The 24913-nt window shown below is 41.6% G+C and overlaps 1 protein-coding gene across 7 annotated transcripts in view; it reads right to left on the bottom strand.

The window, feature by feature from the left end:
* Positions 1-24913, bottom strand: part of gpsm1b (G protein signaling modulator 1b) — a 251508-nt gene that overhangs the window by 94684 nt on the left and 131911 nt on the right. For all 7 annotated transcript variants that reach the window (XM_072565870.1, XM_072565869.1, XM_072565867.1 and 4 more), the window contains 2 exons: positions 23168-23323; positions 16339-16447 (listed from right to left, as the gene is read on the bottom strand). In XM_072565870.1, coding sequence (XP_072421971.1) covers positions 16339-16447; positions 23168-23323 — 265 coding nt within the window. The remainder of the gene's footprint in view (positions 1-16338; positions 16448-23167; positions 23324-24913) is intronic.

Here is a 24913-nt window from a genome sequence, read left to right as displayed (position 1 = left end):
ACCCTTCAGTCCAATCCATCCATGCCGACCAGATATCCCAACCCAATCTAGTCCCACCTGCCAGCACCCGGCCCATATCCCTCCCTTCCTATTCATATACCCATCCAGATGCCTCTTAAATGTTGCAATTGTACCAGCCTCCACCACTTCCTCTGGCAGCTCATTCCATACACGTACCACCTTCTCTGTGAAAACGTTGCCCCTCAGCTCTCTTTTCTATCTTTCCCCTCTCACCCTAAACCTATGCCCTCTAGTTCTGGTCTCCCTGACTCCAGGGAAAAGAATTTGCCTATTTACCCTATACATGCCCTTCATAATTTTGTAAACCTCTATAAGGACACCCCTCAGCCTCCAACAGTCCAGGAAGAACAGCCCCAGCCTGTTTAGCCTCTCCCTATACCTCAAATCTTCCAACCCTGGCAACATCCTTGTGCATCTTTTCTGAACCCTTTCAAGTTTCACAACATTATGTAGATGTGAATGACTCATTTGAAAGATAGCACCCTTCAGTACCAACCTAGCTTGAGTGCTCCTGTTCCTGGTGTGGGAATTGAATACAAAACCTTTGAACTCAAGCGGCAAGCACTCTACTCACTGAGCCAAGGCTGGGACCATGAGAAAAGGCACAAACCAAAAAGTAAATTAATGCGAATACTGAAAATCAAAATAAAAACAAAAACCTCTGGAAACATTGAGCATACAAAGCAACATCCTTCTCACATTTATTCACAGGATGTGAGCATTGCTGGCTGGGTCACAATTTATTCTCTATCCCTAACTACCCTGGGAGGTGGTGATGGGGAGCTGTAGGATAGTCAATTGGAGAGAAGTTGCCAAAAATTTTGGCCACTTCTTTTGAAGAAGGTTCTCCACGCAAAACATAAATTTGCCTGTTTGTTTCATAAAGGCTTATGAGATTTCTGGCTCTTGCTTTTCAGACATGACTTTATTGGGGGTAAGTGATGTGCCTCTTAAACCTTTGAGCAGTACACACATTCTCTGTACACAATTTCTGTAACTCACTGCTCTATAAACCCTTAATTGCTCTCAGTGTTTGTATTAGATGCACTGCAATAAATTACCTGTGAAAAGCAGTGTGTTCACACCCATCTCGTGAAACTAGCATTTCACAGCTTGACAGGAGGTGATTGTAGCTCGAGGTCAATCAGTATGTACTTGTGTGTGGCAGAGTTAAATATCTGGAGTTGCTGTACAGACTAGCTCACTGGGAGATCAGAATTTAATGTAGCCGAACATAAATTATTTTATGCATTTGCACATCACGGATCCTGGGAAGAAAGTAAAAAGAAACACTATAATTAAGTGTCTGCTGATGTTTCTAAAACCACTCAACCCTTTCTTCTGGAGTTTATGGCACCATCAAGATTAGTCAGTTAAGTCTGGTTATAAACATCTTTTGAGCTTTTCCTTTTATTTGTATTAAATTTTAATTGCTGTCTAAGAGATGTCTGGCTACTGGATAACCCAGGTTACTTCTCAAGGACTAATGAACGTCAATTTCGGTAATATTAAGCAAATTCAGGTTTAAGCTAACTGAAAGGTCCTGCATTCACCAGATCTCTCACACATCCCAAAGCATTTTGCAAAGAAATAACTTGCAGTGATGTCGCAATTCTCACAACCTTGGGACATCCTGGAGTTACTTTACAAAGTACTTGAAGTACAGTTATTGCTGCAGTGAAGGGGAACGAGGCTGCCAATTTATACACAGGGAACTCCCACACAGACAAAAGATGGTGACCAGATTTTTCTGGTTGAATGATGACTATCGGTCAGGATCCAGTGGAGTTCCCCGGATCCTTTTTCAGAATAGCAGCAATAGGATACTTTACATCCATTTAAACAGAGATCTGGTTTAACTTCCGATATGAAAGACAGCATCCATGAACACCAACTAGCCACAAAACGACACAACCAGCTATCCTTAGTAGCCACACACTCAGATGACAAGCAACATGAGTTCGACTGGGACAACACTACTATTATAGGACAAGCCAAACAGAGAACAGCCAGGGAATTCCTAGAGGCATGGCATTCATCCACAGATTCAATTAATAAGCACATCGACCTGGACCCAATATACCGGCCACTGCAACGGACAGCTGGAACTGACAACCGGAAGCGGCAGAGACAAACCACTATAAATGCCGGAGGAAACATCACAGAAGCGCTTCACAGGAGGCTCCCAAGCACTGAGGATGTCACCTAGACAGGGGACGAAACGTCTGCAACACAAATTCCCAGCTCGGCGAACAGAACCACGACAACGAGCACCCGAGCTACAAATCTTCTCACAAACTTTGAACTTTTATCTATCCCTTTCATAATTTTATGAAAGAAGCTCCCCTCTCATTCTTCTAAATTCTAGTGAGTACAGTCCCAGGGGCTCAATCCCTCCTCATAGGGTAACTCCCTCATCTCCAGAATCAACCTGGTGAACCTCCTTGGCAGCACCTCCAAAGCCAGTTTATCTTTCCTCAAGTAAGGAGAGCAGAAGTGCGCATAGTACTCCAGGTGAGGGCTCACCAACACCGTGTACAATAGAAGCACAGCCTCCCTGCTCTTAAACTCAAGCCCTCTAGCAGTGAAAGCCAATATTCCATTTGCCTTCCTGATTATCTGTCGCAAACCAACTTTCAGCAATTCATGTACGAGCACTCCTAAGTTCCTCTGCACAACAATGCGCTTCAATCTTTCACTACTTAAATAATACTCTGACCTATTTTTACTTCCAAAGTGGATAACCTCCACAATATTTTGTATTTTGTCCCTTTGCACTTGCTCTCAGTGATGGGGCCATTTATGCCTTTTATCCTGGGAGTTCCTGCCCAAAAGCCGCACTTTCCAAAATAAAAATCAAAAGAACTGCAGATGCTATAAATCTGTTCTGAGGAAGAATCATCGGATCCAAAACATTAACTTTGATTTCTCTTCACAGATGTTGCCAGATCTGTTGAGCTTTCCCAGCAAGTTCTGTTTTTTCTCAAGCCTGTCCCCAATTTCAAAAAGCCCATGCAAAACCTCTCTCAAATGTTATCCCTTCACTCACATCCCTCAGTCCCTGTGACTGATGCCAACCCACTCCCCGATGTGCTTTTGGGTATTTCATCATAGACTAAAATGAAAGTTATTGCATTGCTCCTCTTGTTTACGGTTCATAGTAGACAACAATCCGAACACTTAAATCATAACAGGCTGTAAATTCCCTGAAAAATTAGAAGTTTATTTTGATAACACAGATGTGACATGTGAAAGGATTCCAGCTCCGTTCTTATCCTCAAAACATTACCAAAATGTTGTTAAAAGAAAATTGTCTTTGAACATCTGTAGATGTGGGAAGGGTCTATCTAACATAATTCTAAATGTAAAAAATGAGAACACAATTTTTTTTGACCTGAAGATAGGAACTGGATTTCCTCGTGAGAGAAAGATATGGGTAATTAAGGATGTAATGAGGCTCCTGTAAAAGACTCAGCAATGACAAGTTGCCTCTTGAATAACTTGCCATTGCCCCACCCTCTTTTTTTAAGCAAAATACAGCCCTTCCCAGTTACATCAGACACTAGTCCAAAGATATCAGGTTTAAACAGCCTATTTTTAATGAAGTCATACAGTACGGAAACAGACCTTTCGGTCCAACTCCTCCATGCTGACCAAGTTTCCCAAACTAAAATAGTTCCACTGGCCTGTGTTTGGTCCATGATCCTCTAAACCCTTCATATTCTAATACCTGTCAAAATGCCTTTTAAATGTTGTAACTGTACCTGCTGTGGAAAATGATATACTACACCCACGCTGGAAATGTCATCATCTCCTTTGCATAATAATTTCTGCAGTACAGTAGCGCCTCGACATACAAACGACCCCGTTTACGAACAGGACTGTGCGTAAAATTTTGCTTCAACATACGTACGAAATTCAAGGTACGAACGAAGGTACAAATGCAAAAAGCCCGTGTACGACCACGTGGTTTCATTGTTCTGCTTTGCTACGAGCTTGTTGAACGAAAAAGCTCTCGGGCCCCGCGTGATCTCATTCAGTTAGTCTTTGGCGTGTGCACTGTGAACAGCTGTCCAAAGCATTCTTACGCTATCCGAGCAATGGGAAAAATTGATTCAGTTCGTGAACTTTTCGGTTTGCGAATCGGGTCCCGGAACGGATTAAGTTCATAAGTCGAGGCACTACTGTATTTGTTTCCTGCCGTTTTGCCTGGGATTGGTCTGCCTTGTATATCTGGGGTATCTGTCAGTATATTGCAAGATCAAGTGTATTTAATGAATGCATCAAAGCCACTGATTCACAAACTCAGCAATTCCACATGTCAGCTCTGATGAGGAGTCATTGAGACGCAAAACACTAACTTGCTTTCTCTCCATGGATGCTGCCTCACCTGCTGTGAACTCTAGCATTTTTTGCCTTCAGTGCAGATTCCAGCATCAGCAGTAATTTGTTCCAACTTCCACATGTTAGCTGCCCTCCTGAGTGCTGGTTTTTCTTTTCCTTTGTAGACATGATTTCACTTCTGGGACCTAAGTCAATCCTGCCTTTAATTAGTTTGTGCAAATTCACATGATTTTGCAAGGTGAATTAATGCTCTGAGATCATTCATACTTGGATGAAATGGAAACAAATGATTTAACAATAATGATACAGCAGATGTAAAAATTTGAAGGCTCAAACAGTTTTCAGCAGAGATTAGTGGGACGTTGCATGTGTCCCTGGGTTTGAAGAAAGCCCACTTTTAAAGGACTTCATGTGCTATGCATATACACTGCAGTGACCCTACTTGCCAGTTAGTCTGCAGCAGGTTTGCAAACTGTACAGACTAATCAATTGGCTTGTTGTAATGGCTGCAATGCATTTTACTGTTTGAGATCAATGAATCCCTGATGAGTGGTTTGTTGTTAGAACAATATGATAGAAAGTAAAAGAAAATTCAACAATTACAATATACTTCAGTTCCGCCACAGAAATACTCGGTTGTATATATAACTTTTATTGAAATAAGCTTTTAAAGAAGAAAATATATAAGGCAGAATAAGGGCTTGGAGTATAAAGGCTAAGAGATAGTTGAAAAAGATAGCGTCTGAGTAGGCATTTAAAAGATTAAAAAGGTAAAGTTTACGTTAACAGGAATGCCAGAGAATAAGGCCAAGGCTGGTGTTCCTGCAACTGACTGTCAAATTGGATGCTCAGGAGCTCAGCATTAGAAGACCATAAGGCAGACACTCATGCACAAAACCTGCAGAATTAGTGGACATTTTTGTAAATAGGAAACTAGAGTCAGGCATGCAAACAAAACTCAGAATACTCCTTGCTTTGTAAGGGAAAGTCAAATCATAGCTAAGGAAATCCTTTTAAGTTAGAGCTAGAGAAACAAAGGTAACTCTGGAGTCAATCCACCGCTAAGTGTGTTTAAGGCCAGTCCTCGAGGTCAAACTTCAAGGCTAGTCTGATATTCAATTGCCTTTTGAATAATTCCAGAGATTTCCCACCACTACTCTGTGCAAGTATTCCTAATTCTTATCTATAACATCATAATCACATTTAGCAGCACCGTAATCTAACATTCTCATCACTTTTGGTAAGATTTAAACAGAACTTTCTTTTCGCAAATGCAAATTTCAGAATTAAACTGTTGCCTCCTCATTTGTGAGTTGTAGTGATCAGTTAAGCACTTAAATCTGTGGAGGGATTCAAGTGCTTATTGAGTTATCAGCAAGGGTGTTTGGCTGTACAGAGTCATAGAGACATAGAATTATACAGCATGAAAACAGACCCTTCAGTCCAACTTATTCACCAGATATCCTAAACTGAGATAGTCCTATCTGCCAGCATTTGGTCCATAACCCCCTCAACCCATCCAAATGCCTTTGAAATGTTGTACTTAAATCCACGTTCACTATCTCCTCCGGCAGCTCATTCCACATACGCACCACCCTCTGCGTGAAAACGATGCCTGAGGTCCCTTTTAATTCTTTCCCCTCTCACATCGAACCTACGCCCTGTAGTTTTGGGCTCCCACACCCTAAGGAAAAGACCCTTACTATTCACCCTATCCATGCCCCTATTGATTTTATAAACCTCTATAAGGTCACTACTCAGCCTCTGATGTTCCAGGGAAAAAAGCCCTACCTTTTCCTGCCTATTTGTAGAACTCAAATGCCTGCATTCTTGGCATCATCCTGGTAAATCTTTTCTGAACCCTTTCCAGTTTAATAATATCTTTCCTATAACAGGATGACCAGAACTGCACAGTCCTTGCCTGTCCAAGTGCATCCAAGGCCTGTCTCTCAGAATCCTCTATAACAATGCACCTAGCACTAACTTCAGGCTCGCCAGTCTATAGTTTCCTGGCTTTTCCTCACCACCTTTCTTAAATAATGGCACATTAGCCACCTTTGAACCTGCCAACACCTCACCTGTGGCTATCTATGATACAAATATCTCAGCAAGGGGCCCAGCAATCTCTTTCCTACCTTCCCACAAAGTTCTGGGATACACCAGGCAAGTCTTTGGGATTTATCTACCTTTTTGCAATTTAAACCTTCAGTACCTCCTCTTCTGAATACCAACATGGTTTAGGACATCACAATTTATTTCTCCAAGTTCTCTAATGTCCGTAATCTTCTCTATTGTAAATACTGACAAAATATTTGTTCAATATCTTACCCAGCTCATGTGGTTCCATGCATAGACTCATTGATCTTTCAGGGGCCCTATTTTCCCCCTAATTACTCTTTTGCTTTTAATTTAATGGTAGAATCTTTCTGGATTCTCCTTAATTCTATTTGCTGAAGCTTTCTCGCCCTCTGTTTGCTCTCCTGATTTCTCTCAAGGATACTTCTATTGCTCTTATACATCTCTAGGGATTCATTGAATCTCAGCTGTCTGTACCGGACATATATTTCCTCCTTTTTCTTGACCAGAACCTCAACTTTTATTAGTCGTCCAGTATTCTCTACACCTACCAGCCCTGCCCTTCACACTGTCTCTGGTCTCGTTACCTCAGTTTTGGAAGCCTCCCACTTTCCCCTGACCTGCGAGCAGCCTCCCACAACCAACTTTTGAAAGTTCCTGCCTAATACTGTCAACACTGGCCTTACTCCAATTTAGAACTAACTTTAGATCAGTTCTATCATTTTCCCTAACTATTTTGTAATTAATAGAATTTTGATCGCATGCCCCAAAGTGCTCCCCCACTGTCACCTCAGTCACTTGCCATACTTTATTTCCAAGAGAAGGCCAAGTTTTGCCCCTTCTCTAGTAGATACATCTACATACTGAATAAGAAAATGTGCTTGTATATACTTAAATTCCTTTCCTTCCAAGTCCTTAACACTATGGCAGTTCCTGTCTATATTTGAAAAGTTAAAACTCCCTATCATTACAACCCTATTATTCGCATAGATACCTGCGATCTCCTTACATATCTGCTTCTGAATTTATCACTGACTATTGGGAGTAGATAGTACAATCCTAATGAGGTGACCCCAATCCCTTTCTTATTTCTCAGTTTCACCCATATAACTTTGCTGGATGTTCTCCCAGAAATGTCCTCCACATGTACAACTGTAATGTTATCTTTAATCAAAAACGCCACTCTCCCTCCTCTCTCACACCGCCTTTCTATCCTTGCTATAGCATCTATACCCTGGAACATTAAGCTACCAGTCCTGCCCATCCCTGAGTCTGTAATTGCTATGATATCCCAGTCTTGTGCTCCTAACCATTCCTGAAGTTCATCCGAATTACCTGTTGGGCCTCCTGCATTGAAATAAATGCAGTTTAATTTATCAGTCTTACCTCGTTCTCTGCCATACTCTGACCTGCCTTGACTACTTAACTTGCTCCCTTTATCCAGTGTACCAGCCTTAGACTTGTTTCTTTCTCACTACCTCTTTGGGAACACCCAAAAGCTGGTCTGCTCCTTACTTTTCTTGTGGCAAAATGAATGGAGTCTGCTGCCTGCAACTGTGGCCCTTGTATACTCATTCCAGTCTGATGATTCAAGTCTCAAGTTAGAGGCTGGGCTCCCTGATTCATGGGCAAAATGTCACAGGCACAATTAACCTGCAGAACACAGCTAAAATTAGGTCCAAATATAGAGGCAAAGCTATTCCTCTGGTAACAATTACATCCTGAACATTTTAGAATGCAGCTTGGCTCTTCAGCAACAGAATTGGTTTCTAATTAACCCAATTCTGTATATGTAATTTAGATGTAATTACCGTGATTAATTAACGTGTTACCACTAATAGCAAAACAATTATACGTCCTGCAGTTTATAACCATAGAGTTTGAGTTACTAATTTAAACATGTGAAAGATTGACTGCGCTGAAGACAGGTTACTTTTTCATTTTCCCTTTGTCTTTTCCTGCGTCACTCAGGAAAAGTACAAAATAGCAGAAAGTCAGGCAGATTGTACAGGTGGGGAGGGCATTATCAACTGTATCAAATCTACAGAAATAAATGCAAAGTCTCTAGTTTTACATGTTCAACTCAAAATGTTTTCTTGTATGTCAGGGAGGGCAAAATAACTCACCCTTGTCATGCAGGGGACAGCAGTTAAAAAAGCTGGACACCAGGGTCTGAATTTTATCAAGGAGGGCTCAAAGATCGGGCCGCCAAGTAAAATCACAGATTGGCTCTCCAGTGTGATCCCACTGTGGGGCATTTTGCCAACAATGTGGCCTGAAGCAGGTAGCTTCCAAAACTAAAGGGCCATTTGGGGAATGTTTTATGTTGGGTCACTTACCTGGCCACAAGTAAAATGCGCCAGTGATACATATTTCTGCCCAGGGTCAGACCCCTGCACATAACAGTAAAACCCTGTTTCTGAAGGAGGAGGGAGCAGAGGAGAATTATCCGAGTGCAACCAGGAATGAGGAGGGGAGAGAGAAGCGTGACTGTTCTTTGAACGGGTGCTGGACGTTTAATAAATACGTTCAAAATTGATGATAGTTTTAAAAAAACTTTACACTTAGACCTTGATCACCTAACATCCCAAAGTACTTTATAGATTCCCTACAGTATGGAAACAGGCCTTTTGGCCCAACAAGTCCACACCAATCCTCCAAAGAGTAACCCAAACAGACTTAGCCCTGACTAATGCACTTAACACTATGGGCAATTCACCTGGCCTGCACATCTTTGGATTGCGGAAGGAAACCCACCCAGACACAGGGAGAATGTGCAAACTCCATACAGTCAGTCGCCTGAGGTGGGAATTGAACCCGGATCCCTGGCGCTGAGAAGCAGCAGTGCTAAGCACTGTGCCACCGTGCTGCCCTAAAGCCAGTTCTGAAATGTAGTCACTACTGTAACACAGGAGGAAATAACATAATGATAAGATTTTTGGCAATCAAACAACCCGGGTTTAAGGCAAGTGATTAATAATCGGGGAGTTGAGGAGAATTTTGTTTAAAAAGAAATCAAGGAGCTGTTAGAATCTGGACTGCACTCTCTGAATGGGTATCGGATGGAAATTAATTAGCAACTTTGAAAAGAGAATTGGCCAAATAGTGTGCTTGAAATGGAGAATGAGAACAGCATATGCACAATGGGCTGAAAGGACTCATGTTGTGTTACTCTTATGTTTCGTCAGTCTTAAACCGAGACAGACAAACCACACAAGTTCCCAGAGTTCAATACCAGACCTGGGCTTAGTTGGCTAATCTCAGCCTGAGTAATAGTAGAAGGTGCTAAGATGGACTTCAGTGTCCCTGTGTTAGGACACAGAGTTGTGGCTCCCAATCTGTGCCTGACAACCTCTGCCAGGCTGGGTGGACTTCTAAAAGGTAACTCGTGTCATTAGGACTGAATCCCACTGAGGATTATGGGAGAGAGGTACAGGGCTACTGGCTAACAAAAATGAACAAAAGCACTAACATTAGAAACATACAATTAAAAATGTTTGAACTAATATCCCAGAAATGGTTTATCTTTATGTTCACTAGATGATCCCCGGTCTGGAGAGATTGTCTTATGAGCAAAGGTTAAACAGGTGGGGTCTCTTCTCACTGAGATGTAGAGGACCTAAATATAGGAACAGGAGGAGACCATTCAGCCTGTAACCCTGTTCCATGATTCAATGAGAACATGGCTGACCTGTAGCCTAATTCCTTGTATCTGATTTGGCCCAAAGCCCTTGACATATTTGTTTAACAAAAATTTATTTGTCTCAGATTTAAAATTAACAACTGATCCAGCATCCATTGTCATTTGTGGAAGACAGTTCCAAACACCTACCATCCTTTGTGTGAAGAACTGCTTCCTAACATTTCTCCTGACAGATCTAGCCCTAATCCTCAGTTTAGAATCTAGAAGTAGCTTATCTACTCGGCGTTTTCCTGTTAACATCCATGCGAGGTGATCTCATTGAAAGAAGTAGGATTCTCAAGGGGCTTGAGAGAGTCAATGCTGAAACAATGTTACCCCTCATGGGAGAGTCTAGGACCATATGGGTACAGTCTCAGAATAAAGAGGCATGAATTTAAGACTGAGATGAGGACAAATTCCATCTCCAAGAGGGTTGTGAGCCTTTGGAACTCTTTGCCAGAGAGCTGTGGGGACAGAGTCCTTGTGTATATTTACGGCTGAGAGAGATAGATTCTTGATCAGTTGGGGATACAAGCAGCACAGGGAAAGTGGACATGAGGAATTTTGGATCAGCCGTGATCCTATAAAATGGCTGATCAGACTCAAAAGGGCCGAAAAGCCTACTCCTGCATCAATTTCATTTGGTGTTGTATGTTTTGACGCTGGTTAGAACTAGTTGAAAATCGACAAGACAGTGTTGTCTAGATGGGATACTTTTCAGAGAGTTGGTGTGGACTGTTTCCACACTGTAGGGATTCTATGATTCTCTGATGATGTGCAATAGCAGCAGTGCATAATAGCTGTCCTTACAGTCCAAAAGGTCTTGCTGCTTGACACTTCAATTACTGCCTTATCACCAGAGCGGTCTCAACTTCAATTCAGCAACTCTTCACAGAATACAGGAATTAAGGTGCCAACAAGGAAAGCAAACCCTTCAACTACAAAATCAGGCTGGCAAGCGAACAAGTATTTTTAGATATCTTCCATGATCTAACGGCACCAGTCAGGAGTGTATAGGAATACTCCTTGGTTTGAGGTTTGGTTTCATATCGAAGCCTATTTGGATCTCTCTTCAGGTAACTCGGACTCAGAGAAAATCAAATTTCAATGTTTGCTTGCTTTCCATGGGCAAAGACTATATAGAACCAAACTGTTTTAGTAAGTGTGTATGCACATAAAGACTTTTTATGAATAAAGGATATTTTTGCAATTAAAAAAACGCTTGGACTTGAGGTTCCCCTCTATCCAAGAGTGACTTGGGACTGACTCTGGCATGCTATTTCAAAATGCCTTTACTTATAACACAGTACATTCTCAGTTCTAGCTAATTATATCTTTCTCATACAGTTGATTTTATCTCTCTTCTCAGACTCTTGCACATGACTGTGTACGTCACTATTCCAGCATCATACATCTCACATTCTCATTACTCCATCCTCTCCACTTGCCTGGATGTGCGCAGCACCCATTCTCAACAAAGTAAATGTGATCCAGGACAAAGCAGCCTGTTGCACTGTTACTTCAGCCACAACCTCATACATTCACTCCCTCCACCACCTCACACAGTGGCACAGTGAACCAAGTGCAGGAAATCACCAAGCCTCCTTCTCTCAGCAGTGTCCAAACCCACAACCTCTACCATCTAGATGAACAAGAGCATCAGATGCACGGAAGCTTGCATGTTGCCTTTGAGCCTGTGTTAGAATTTGTATCGCTGTTCCTTCATAGTCGCTGGGTTAAATTTGCTGGGACAGACTTCCCACCAGCACCAAGTGTGTTTACACAAAATGGACACGAACAGCTCAAAAAAGTGGTTCACCACCACCTTGTCAAGGGCGCTTTAAGGATGGTCACTAAATGCTAACCGCACTTACATCCCGTGAATAAATTAAAAATATGAAATATGTTGCCGGCTTTGGGACCCATTCAGATGCATTACGTCTTTGCTTTGAAATGTCATTGTGCTGAGTTCTGGGTTCAGCAAATAGAAACCTTAGACTTGAATAAATCATAAACAATACAGCATTGAAGAGACTATCTTGTCATTTAAATTTACTATCGATTTGCAATGATATGACATTAGTTGATGCTCCCATAGATTTTGTGCTACAGCACTAAGGCAGATTGAAACAATGTTAAATACAACTAACAATGGATTACCTATTGTAAGCCTCCCCCATCTGTGCCACAAAAGCAACTTATTTAGCTTTGTCACATGGTTGCTTGGGGTATGGTATGAAAATAGGCTGCCATATTGATTATGCTTCAAGGAAGTCGAGGATCCTTGATTATAAAGCACCATTTAACGTCCCAAGCTCACCAAGTGCTTAGTCTTTTGAAGAACATCATGGTCTTCAACCGCTAAAAGAACATACTTGACATCAAGTTTCTACATTGGGAGATTGCATCTATCTGGTTCTCACTATTGCTGGGATCATTCATATTAAACACGCCAGTGCATGTTAATGCCTATCTGCTGGCTCATTTGCTTGTCATTAATGATTGGCTGATTTAGCGTTCACTGAAACTGTTTATCTTGGCAGCCATTAGCCTACCAAGAGCAATAAATGTAATCGATCCAACACATGTCTGATTCACATCTCTCTAGGCATCATAACTAATGATCTGTAGCTAAAAGGATGAGAAATGGATCTTGCACCATCTAAAATTATCGTTGATTGCACAGTCTTAGTTGATATTAAGTTCACATGAAACATGCTAAATTTTGTTTCCAATGCTAAATTTGCAATCTTTTCTTGTTAAGCAAAGTTTGAAACAAAGTAATACAGTCATAGAGTCACATAGCATCCTTCAGTCCAACTAGTCCACACTGATGATGTTCCCAAACTAAACTAGACTCACTTGCCTGTGCTTGGCCCATTCATGTTCCTATTAACGAACTTATCCAAATGTCTTTTAAATGTTGTAATTGCACCCACAATCACCACTTCCTCTGGCAGTTCAGTCCACACACTAACCACACTCAGTGTAAAAAAAGTGCCCTTCATGTGCTTTTTAAATCTTCCTCCTCTCACCTTAAAAATGTGCCCCCTAGTTTTAAACTCTCCCACCCTATGGAAAAGACCCTTGCTATTCAACTTACCTATGCCCCTCATTCTTTTATAAACCTTGATAAAGTCCCTTCTCAACCTCCTTCGCTCCAGTGAAAAAAGTCTCAGTCTATATTTCTAACTCAAACCCTCCATTCCCGGAAACATCCTGGTAAATCTTTTCTGAACCCTCTCCAATTTAATAATATCCTTCCAAAAGCAGGGTGCCCAGAATTGCATGCAGTACTCCAGAAGAAGCCTCACCAACATCCTGTGCAATCTCAACATGATATCCCAACTCTTTTACTCAAAGATCTGAGCAATGAAGGCAAGTTTGCTAAATGCCTTCTTAACCACCCAGTCTACCTGTGACACAAATTTCAAAGAACCATATACCTGAATCCCTAGGTCTCTGTTCCACAACTCTACCCATGACCCGACCATTAAGTGTATAAGTCCTACCCTTGTTTATTTTACCAATTGCAATACCTCACATTTATCCAAACTAAGCTCCATCTGTCACTCCTCAGCCCATCAATATCCCTTTCTAATCTTAGTTAACCTTCTTCACTGTTCACAATATGGTGCCATCCTCAAATTTACTAATGATGCCTTCTATATTCCCATTCAAATCGTTGATATAAATGACAAACAAAAGTGGACCCAATACTAATCCCTGTGGAACACCACTGGTCACAGGCCTCCAGTCTGAAAAACTTTCCACCATCTCCCTCTGTCTCCTACCCAATTTTGTAGGCATAAGTGAGGACTGCAGATGCTGGAAATCAGAGTCAAGATTAGAGTGGTGCTGGAAAAGCACAGCAGGTCACGCAGGAGCAGGACAATCGATGTTTCGGGCAAAAGCCCTTCATGAAAGACCTTCATTCCTGATGAAGGGCTTTTGCCCAAAATGTTGATTTTCCTGTTCCTCGATTGCTGCCTGACCTGCTACACTTACCCAATTTTGTATCCAATTGGCAAGCTCACCCTGAATCCCATGTGATCCAATGTTACTAATTCATCTGCTATGCGAAACCTTGTCAAAGGCTTTAGTAAAGTCCAAGTAAACAATGTCTATCACTCTGCCCTAATCAATCTTCTTGGTTGCTTCCTTAAAAACTCAATCAAGTTGTGAGACATGTTACCTTCACACAAAACCATGATGACTATCCCCGATCAGTCCTTGTCTCTCCAAATGCATGTAAACTCTATCTTTTAGAATGACCTCCAACAACTTACTCACCATCGACATTAGGCTCACAGGTCTACAGTTCCCAAGCTTTTCCTTGCAGCCTTTCTTAAATAAAGGCACACATTAGCCACACTCCAGTCCTCTGGCACCTCACCCGTCATTGTGGCTGATAGAAATATTTCTGCTAGGGCCCTGCAATTTCTTCCCTTAGTCCTCAAACATTCAATCTGCTCACCATGTTGAGGGCTTTTGTCATTTACCCAAATTCCACTTCTCCAGGACACTGAGAATTCTAAATTTACCTTTTGCTTCACAAATAGAATTGCTAAACCTCCTCTTTGTCACAGATTGCTTTTATCTGAAACCAGTGATTGTATTCAAATTCTGAATCATTCAGCACAGCTAATTTAAAATGGCAATTTGCATCACACTTGCACACAATGCATCAATTTGAGCTTGCTGGAAGGAACCAAACTCACTGTGGTAATCCATTCAAAGTCTTTTCAATTGCTGAGAAATAAAATCTTTCCTTCATATTACATCAGTTGGCCGTATTGCTATCTTGGATCCTCTGGGTTCAAATTCCTCTTCAGGAACTTCATAACCTCATTGAATATTTCAGTGCAGTGCTGAGCCATGCTGCATTGTCAGAGATGCTGTCTTTCAGGATAGACATTAAACTGAAGCCTCAAATGCCTGTCAGGAGTCTAAACAGGCCGCATGACAGTATTCAGAGAAGGGCAGACACTGCCATCTAGCATCTTGCTCAATGTTTGCAACCACTGACGAAAATATAGTGCCTCATTATTCTTACTGCTGCTTGTGGGATCTTGCTAAGTGCAAATTGGCTGCTAGATGTCATGATTCCACAATCAAAGGATGAGAAGGGCGCTATTTAATTGAAAGTTCTTTATTTGTACAAATTCTCCTTGATTTCTCTAGTTACATGGGACAGGATTATCTACTTGGTTTGACTTATCTCAAGAGGCTTTACCCATTTTCATGACATGTTTCATATTTTCATAGAATGTGGGCGTCACTGTCATACATCTCTGTCAGACAGGTGCCAGAGTTAGAAACGCAGGTTCCTTTATTGTTGAAGCAGCTCAGATCCAAAGTTGTATGCAAGAGCTGATGTTTGTTTTTAAAAGGGCTTTTCTGACACAATGGTAATCCTGTATCTCTGGACAAAGATGCCTACTGAAATCACATGATCAGCCATGATCATATTGAATGGTGGTGCAGGTTTGAAGGGCCCAATAGCCTATTTCTGGTTTCATTTTCTAGCTTCTATGATAGGGAAAGGTCCAGAAGGGAAAACTGATGTTTGTTAGAAACTAATGATAAAAAGAGTTGAATTCCTCACCACTGAGCAGCTGGCTCCTAGACATGGAAAGAGTCTAGAAAAGAAACATGGAAACTGATTTGTGTACTTATTACTGACTAATTCAAGTAATGGACACTGGTCTGTGAAACGACAGCCATTACATTCTCAGTGCATTTCAGTCCACAATTCAGCTTTCACACAGATGAGCAGCTTGAGTGAACAGATGTATCAATTTTCTTTCACATTGCATCAATACCAAGTTATTTTCCTTCAAGCAGAGAAAGGTAAGAGGAGATTTAACAGAACATTCAAAACTATAAAAAGGGGTTTTGATAAGGCTATAGGTGAAACAGCCTCCCGCAGCAGAAAGGTCAACAAGCAGATGGCACAGACTTGAGGTAATTGGTAAAAGAAACCAAAACATGATGAGAACTTTTATTGAATTGACAGTCAAGATCTGGGATATGGTGCCTGAAAAGCAGCAGATTCAATAATAATTTTCAAAATTGAAGGAAAAAATGTACACGAACTAAGGGAAAGGGCATGGACAAATGGCAAATTGGGTCGTGCCCTCTTAAGAGCCACCACAAGCATTATGGGAAAACTGTCTCCTTCGGTGTCGCCTGATTTGAAAAAGGTGCCTTACCTCTCTGGAGATTTCTAGATGTCGTGAAGCGAAGTGCAGCCCTTGTTCATGGTTTCTGAGGGACATGTACGCATTTCCCAGACTCCAGCAGGCTCTCCCTTCACCAACCCTGGCCAAACAACCAAAAATAACAACATCTCATTCACCAGCTTCAATCTCTCGGTAACAGGCCCTCATTGTTCAGATGAGATTAGATGGTCCCACTGTTCTTCTGTCACATCCAAAACATTGATGTTATCACAGCCTGGTTTTCTCTTATGTTGTAGAATTATCTTTTCAAACATTTATTTTAAGACTCCTTGCAATTAAGTTTTTCTTATTTAGAATCTTGGCAGTACCTTTTTTCAATGAACAAAGATAATTCAAATAAAACCCTTTGTAAATTTGAGGGAATTAATTGAGAAATGAGAACATAGAGCAGTTTTGATATTTGTGTGTCCAAAAGCACTTTTCTCCAGGAAAACTTTTTGTCTCACAAACTTGATTGAGTTTTTTGAAGTAGCAACAAAGAGGATTGTTGAGGGCAGAGTGGTAGATGTGATGTATATGGACTTCAGTAAGGTGTTTGACAAGGTTCCCCATGGGAGACTGGTTAGCAAGGATAGATCTCATAGAACACAGGGAGAACTAGCCATTTGGATACAGAACTGGCTCAAAGGTAGAAGACAGAGGGTAGTGGTGAAGGGTTGTTTTTCAGACTGGAGGCTGGGACCAGTGGAGTGCCACAAGGATCAGTGCTGGGTCCTCTACTTTTTGTCATTTACATAAATAATTTGGATGCGAGCATAAGAGGGACAGTTAGTAAGTTTGCAGATGACACCAAAATTGGAGATGTAGTGGACAGCGAAGAATGTTACCTCAGGTTACAACAGGATCTTGACCAGATGGGCCAAACGGCTGAGGAGTGGCAGATGCAGTTTAATTCAGATAAATGCGACTTGCTGCATTTTGGGAAAGCAAATCTTAGCAGGACTTATACACTTAATGGTAAGGTCCGAGGGAGTGTTGCTGAACAAAGAGACCTTGGAGTGCAGGTTCATAGCTTCTTGAAAGTGGAGGTGCAGGTAGATAGGATAGCGAAGATGGCATTTGGTATGCTTTCCTTTATTGGTCAGAGTATTGAGTACAGGAATTGGGAGGTCATGTTGCGGCTGTACAGGACATTGGTTAGATCACTGTTGGAATATTGCGTGCAATTCTGGTCTCCTTCCTATTGGAAAGATGTTGTGAATCTTGAAAGGGTTCAGAAAAGATTTACAAGGACGTTGCCAGGATTGGAGGATTTCAGCTATAGGGAGGGGGCTGGGGTTGTTTTCCCTGGAGCGTCGGAGATTGAGGGATGACGTTATAGAGGTTTACAAAATCATGAGGGGCATAGATAGGATAAATAGACAAAGCCCTTTTCCTAGAGTCGGGGAGTCCAGAACTAGAGGGCATAGTTAGGTGAGAGGGGAAAGATATAAAAAAAATCTAAGGGGCAACATTTTCACACAGAGGGTGGTACATATATAGAATGAGCTGCCAGAGGAAGTGGTGGAGGTTGGTACAATTGCGACATTTGAGAGGTATTTGAATGGGTATATGAATAGGAAGGGTTTGGATGGATATGGGCTGGGTGCTGGCAGGTGGGATTAGAGTGGGTTGGGTTATCTGGTCAGCATGGACGGGTTGGACCGAAGGGTCTGTTTCCATGCTGTACATCTCTATGACTCTAAGACAAACTCATAAATATTGAAGTCAAGAGTGTAGCGTTGGAAAAGCACAGCAGACCAGGCAGCATCTGAGGAGCAAGAGAATCGACGTTTCCTGATGAAGGGCTTATGCCCGAAACGTCGATTCTCCTGCTCCTCGGTTGCTATCCGGCCTGCTGTGCTTTTCCAGCACCACACTCTTGACTCTGATCTCCAGCATCTGCAGTCCCAATTTGTCTTCATAAATATTGCATTCAGAACAGGATATGGATAGGTACATCTGGATCAAAATAATATCACACAGGACATGAAGCATATGGACCGTGAAAATGTCAAACTCAAGGTAAATGCTAAAAAATATTAAATTCTCCATTAGACTATGTGCCTTGCAATCTTGTTTAATCGAAGGAAATAAACTTTTCACGCTATCTCTTGAAAGAAGATGGTATTGGGTGGAGTCTGTGTAGCAGTCAGCTTTCAGGTATAGCAAATATTTAAGAAGGCTAATGGGATGTTCCCCTTTATTACAAGAGGAATTGAACATACAAGTCAGAATGTGGTGTGTCAGTTCTACAGAGTATTGGTATACCGTGTTTAGTTTTAACCTCCCTACTTATGGAAGGATGCAAGTGTACTGGGAGGCAGTTCGGATGAACTTTACTGGATTGATACCTGGAATGAGCAGGTTTCTAATGAAGAAAGGTTGGAAAGACTCTATTTTTCTGTCCACTTGAGTTTGGAAGAGTGTGGAGTGACTTGGTTCAAGTGTACAAGATCCTGAACTGTCTTGACAAGGTGGAGGTGGAAAAGATGTTAACTCTTGTGGGTCAGTCCAGAATTAGAGTCCATCAGAACTACATGAGAATGTGGAATTTATAACACAAAACAGATCAGCTAGGATCTGATTGAATGACAGAACAGTTTTGAAGGACTGAATGGCCTCCTTCTGCTCCTAGTTTGCACAATTATAAGTATGCATGTTGATCGTGACGGCGGGACGATAGAGTATAAAACTAGGGAAATATCACCAAATATGCACAGAGCACTGGTGCGACCATTTGGTTCAGCAGGTTGGGCATATAGCCATTGGAGTTTTGAAGAACAAGAGGTGATCTTATTGAAATATAAAAGATCCCCAGAGGCTTAACAAGTTAGATACCAAGAGGACATTTCCCCTCATGGGAGGGATATCTAGAACAGAGATCACAGCTGCAAAATAAAAGAGGTTTCTCATTTAACAATGCCATGAGTAGGAACATGGGCTCAGCTCTCAGAGGACCATGAATTATTGGAAGTTTGCCCCACAGTGAGTACTGGGGCCAAGTCACTGAAGCTTTTGAGGCTGCATTTGACAGATTTTTGACTGACAGGTCAACAGCTATTCTGGGGAGTGGAAGGCACACAGGAAATTGGAAGTGAAGCCACGATCTGATCAATGAACTGACTGAATTGCAGAGCAGACTCAAGGGGCTGAATGGCCTATTCATGCTCCTTCTTCTGTGCAGTCACGTACCCAATGTGTTCTGTTGCAAAGAACAAGTTTCCTGGCTCTTATTTAACTATTATCTTCAATTGACGTTGGTTCATCAGCATAAATTAGCAAAACCACCAGTTTAGCCATTGCATTGGCAAGAATCAACTCCCCCGAAGACTTCTCACTGTTCACAATGAAGACATCAGGAGTATGATAATCCTCACCTGGCTACCTGAGTGCAGCTTTGACACTATCCAGGACAAAGCAGCTCAAACAACTGGCACCACATCTACATGTTAAGTGTTCACACAGTCTACCACTAGCACACCATGTCTGCAGTGCACATCATCTACAAGCTGTAGTGGAGTGATACACTAAAGCTTCTTGGTCTGCACAGTTCAAATCTGAAAATGCTTCCATGTAGGCGAACAAGAGCAGCTGGGACTACCGCGATCTTCATTCCTTCTTCCAAGTTACCTAACACTCTCATCTTGAACTATGCCATTATTCCTTCATCACTGTTGGGTCAAATTCCTGGAACTCATGTAGACACAGTGGTTCTAGAGGGCAACTCACCACACTCTTCAAGGGCAATTAGAGATGGGGGCAATAAATTACCCAAGATACCCATTTCCTGAATGCATTAAAAAACTTTGAACAGATTACTAATCAACTGAAATCACAAACGATACAGTTAAATGCTGATGATAAAGAGCTTTTTCCAAGACAATGGTAAAATGCTTGGTGCAACAAATTGTCTGTTTGACTAATAGCAGTTGCCTCATCTGTAAATGACCTACCATGCTGCTAAGCTAGGAAATTTCTAATCGGCATTGACTTATTAGTCAGCCTTCTTAATTATGCAACATTTCTGTCAACAGAAAGGTCATTGAATTTCCAAGTGAGCTTCATCACCACGCTTGTCACTTCTTGATAAGTTTATTGATGACAAACAATTCAACATGCATGCACCCCATGCCATAGGATTAATTCCATTATCCTTAACAAACCCAAGTTGAAAAGGTCGCAGATAGCACATATGCAAAAATCTTGAGGAAAGCAAGAATCTTTTCAGCATATTCAGTGATATTTGGAAAAGGAAAAGAAACTTAAGTGTGTGAATACTGTTCAAGGTTCCACACTGGCAACATTTACAAGCCACTCCTTTAATATAAGCACAAAATTGTTCCCCTTATATGCCCATCTCTGCTTCTTTTCCAAACACCAGCATCTTATGATGATAATCAACATTTCAAGGTTTGGGTAATATATCAAACAATTCAAGTCAGTAATATATTCACAAGTGCACCTCCCTCATTATGGGTGGCTGAGGTTTTGACACCAGCTCCAAACTTGTGAGAGGTCTTCTACTCATCACTGAGCAGGATACAGGTAATATGTGAGTGCAAGAGGGGAGTTGACAGGATGTTTGAGGAAAGGATGATTCACTTGTGGAACAGACTAGGCTTGGACTTCAAAAATGATGGGTCTCTCGTTATAGACAGAAATAAAGGAAAATAAATTTCTCAGAGGGGCCTGAATCTGTGTAACACACTTCCCAAGAGAACAGTGATGTTGAGGAATACTTTCAAGGCAGAATTGAATAGATTCTTGATAAAGGAGTTAAAGGTTATTGGGGGATAGGTGTAACGTGGAGTAGAGGCCATTATCAAATCAGCCATGGTCGTGTTGAATGGCTGAAAAGTTTCAAAGGACTGAATGGCCTGAGCTTGCTTATAATTAGTATGTTTGTATGAAGGCAAACAGATTCAGGTCTCCCAATAGGATATGGAATGCTCCAACAGGCCACAAGGAGAAATGTTATAAACTGGATGCAATGCACAAAAAATTAAGTTTGATTCAGCTTCCTCCACTCAGTCTAGAATCATGCACTACCCACCCGAACCCTCCCTTTACAAAAAGAAAAATTGCTCATGGGTGTAGTTGGAACCTGGTTTAGAATCTATTCAAATTATATTGATATGTCTGTTGACTAGAAACCAAATCCATGCTGAAACAGGAGATGAGATGAATTATGGAAATTAAGTTAAATTTTAATTAAAACCCCATAGTGCTGAGTTCTCAACTAGTTTTCTGTCCAGATGCCCACAAATGTCATCCATTCCTTACATTTTCTGCATCCCTTGTCAAGCCTGTCAACATAGATACAATCCATGTCTGTATCACAAACCAGACCGTCCAATAAAAAGAAGATAGCAGATAATTGTTAATTTCTTGATTACCTGTCACAGTGAACTGAATTATGTTGCTATGTGACTCATGACTCAGTGAAGACATCTGGCCAGAGGACCAGATGGACAAGTTATAAGGAGGAAGAAATTGAAGGGTTTCTTTTCAGACATCAACCTTCTCTCGTCACGGGAAAGTTTCAACAGTGCTCCAAAAATGAATGGCAAAACCTAGATATGGTTTTACACTTACTCACAGCAATTTTGCTATTCACCATTAAGCAGAGTCTGCCCTTTATATCCAAAAAGTCAAAAGGTATGGCGCTAGAGAAAGCACAGTCAGTCAGTCAGGCATCTTCCGAGGAGCTGGAGAGTTGACGTTTTGGGCATAAGCCCTTCACTCTCAACTCTCCTACTCCTCGGTTACTGCATGACCTGCTGTGCTTTCTCCAGTGCCACACTCTTCGATGCTGACTCTCCAGCATCTGCAGTTCTCACTTTCTCCTTTTTATGCAAAGCCAAGGACACAGCGAAAGTAGCTAACTTGCTAACTCAGCTGTCACTTGCCAGTTGATTTATTTCAGAATATTGAGCCTTGTGGTGTTCAATTTAATATTTTGGAGAAGAAAGCAAACCTTAGAGCCTGTGATACTTAGTGACAATTAACAGGAAGGATCAGCCAGTTAAGGAAGACATAGATGCCCTACTTTCAGAACAACAGAGACAATCCATCACGCTTTCCAATTCTAAGATGAATTTCAAGTGACTGAAGGAGGAACACAGATTTGTTTTTCATCTATAAAGTCTAGCGATATCTGACAAATACAATTTAGTCCAATCTGATGGAACAAGGTGGAAAATTTCCACGTCTTCAAAGAAGATTCATTGACTGAGGCGAACTACAACTGGAGATATCACTCAAACTCAAACCAAAAAAAAAGTGTGGGCAGATTAGCCACAAAAACCATCCTTCAGCAAGCACTTTGACATGAATAGCATGTATTTCAAGCTGATGTGATGTGAGACAACAGCACAATAGTAATAACAATGTAGATACAAATTACCGCAAATGTACTGAAAACAAAAAAAATTGCTGGAGATCACGGTGGATCAGGCAGCATCTGTGGAGAGACAGCAAATTAACATTTTGAGTCTAGATGGCTCTTCATCAGAACTCTGGGGGTTTTTGGGGGCGGGGGGGATGGTGGTGTATGGAAAGTGTAAGGATCAGCTTTTGCTGTTTCAGTGTTTGTGAACCAAAATTTCAGCATGTGACCCAGTCTGGTTTACCGATGCCCACTTTAGTGAGCTCCGTCCTTGGAAATTTGTTCAATGTATCAATTGCTCTCACACTGAAATAACATTTCCACAGATTATGGATACCAACGACAATGACAAAATGTATTACATGAAATGAAACAAGAGCCGTTAGCAGCTCGCTGGAACAAAAGTAAATTTTAAAAACAAACCTCTACCTGTCATTAAGTTCTTGGGCAATCGAGAGATGTTTAAGGTGGTAGTCAATAGCTTTCTCGTAGTCCTGCAGCAGTGTGTAAGTGTTACCAAGGCTGTAACAGGTCTGAGCTTCAACTGCTTGGTCCTTGAGCTGTCTGGATATCTGAAGTGTTTTCCTGCAGAAATGGAAGAATATCTTCAGCTGACAAATTAATACAAATGGTCCCCGATACATAGACATCAAGAGGGACTGTAGTCATTTGAGACAACAGCTCATTGCCGTTTTCTTAAGGACAATGCAGGATTGGCAACAAACACCAGTAACATTTATATCCCAAAAGGCAATTTTTTTTTTGAAAGCAAGAAAACCAGTTTTGGTTTTTTGAAAAAAAAATCCTTGCTAAAATTATTTCCAAGCCAAAATTGAGCAACAATCACTTGATTGGTCAACAACTTGAAACATTAATCCCAATTCGCTCTCCACACATGCTACCAGACAATCTAGATTTTTCAAGTAATATCTGTTTCTAGTTTAGGTTCACAATCGTTTGCTTTTCTATTGAAGCAGTTTTTAAGTCAGATGGAAACATTTACATTAAACTTTATTGATCCCTGGTTCTGCTCATTTTCTCTCCTACCATCACTGCTCAGGCAAGTCACCAACCTGCTGTCAATCCTCTTTCAGTGTTACCAGTTAAAAGTAAAGTCACCATAGTCTTACCAGATGGTAGGGCTGTTCCCTGATTAGAAAGAGGTGACAGGCAGTGATTTAACCCAAGGGTCACCACACTTCAAGTGAGGGCAGAAGTTGAGACAGAGATTCCCTGATGGTAACCTCAGCCGCTTTAGTAATTGAACTCACATTGTATTGCAAACTAGTTGCCCAGACACTGTGCTAACTGACCCTCAATGTACAAGCATCAGGAAAGGCTGAACAAATGGGGCATCTGCAACTGGAACAGAGACATCTGTGCAGTGATCTAGCGGATATCTTCAAAAGTATGTTGGGGTAGGTGTCAAATTGATGTTTCCAATTGAGAGCAAGATCTCCCAAGAGGAAACACCTCCATAAATCAGTTACAGATTGGATGCATAACCCCCCCACCTGACAAAATGTATGCATTCTTGACTCAGATACTTGTCCTTCCATGATTCTCGATGCTCCCTTTTGACCAGACCCTCCACCAGCATGTTAGACCCCATCTCAGGAATTCTCTTCCTTGCATTTCTGCTGTCTCCCCACACCTTGCGCTTTCTTCAACTTGAATAACCTTCTTAAAATCTGTGACTCTGAGCTAACGTTTGGACATTGAGATTAACACCTACTTATGTTGTCAGTGTTAAAATTTGACGAATGATCCCACAATACACTTGGGAACTTATGCCAAAAAGTCAACCAAGCCCACCGCCCCATGGCAGAACACTTCAATTCCCCCTCCCATTCTGCCAAGGACATGCTGCTCCTGGTCCACCTCCATTGCCACTCCATAACCACCCAACACCTGGAGGAAGAACACCTCATTTTCCACCTCGGGACTCTCCAACCCCATGGCATCAATGTGGATTTCACCAGTTCCCTCATTCCCCTCCACCCCACCTTACCCCAATTCTCAGCTTCCAGCTCAGCGCTTACCTCAAGACCTGCCTCACCTGTCAATCTTCCTCTCCACCTATCCACACCACCCTCCCCTCCGATCTATCACCATTAACCCCACCTCCATCCACCTATCTCACTCAGCTACCTTCCTCCTAGCCCCAACCCCCTC

Source organism: Chiloscyllium punctatum, chromosome 49, assembly GCF_047496795.1.
Source record: "Chiloscyllium punctatum isolate Juve2018m chromosome 49, sChiPun1.3, whole genome shotgun sequence".
NCBI lineage: Eukaryota > Metazoa > Chordata > Chondrichthyes > Orectolobiformes > Hemiscylliidae > Chiloscyllium > Chiloscyllium punctatum.
This window is presented reverse-complemented; position numbering and strand designations above follow the sequence as displayed.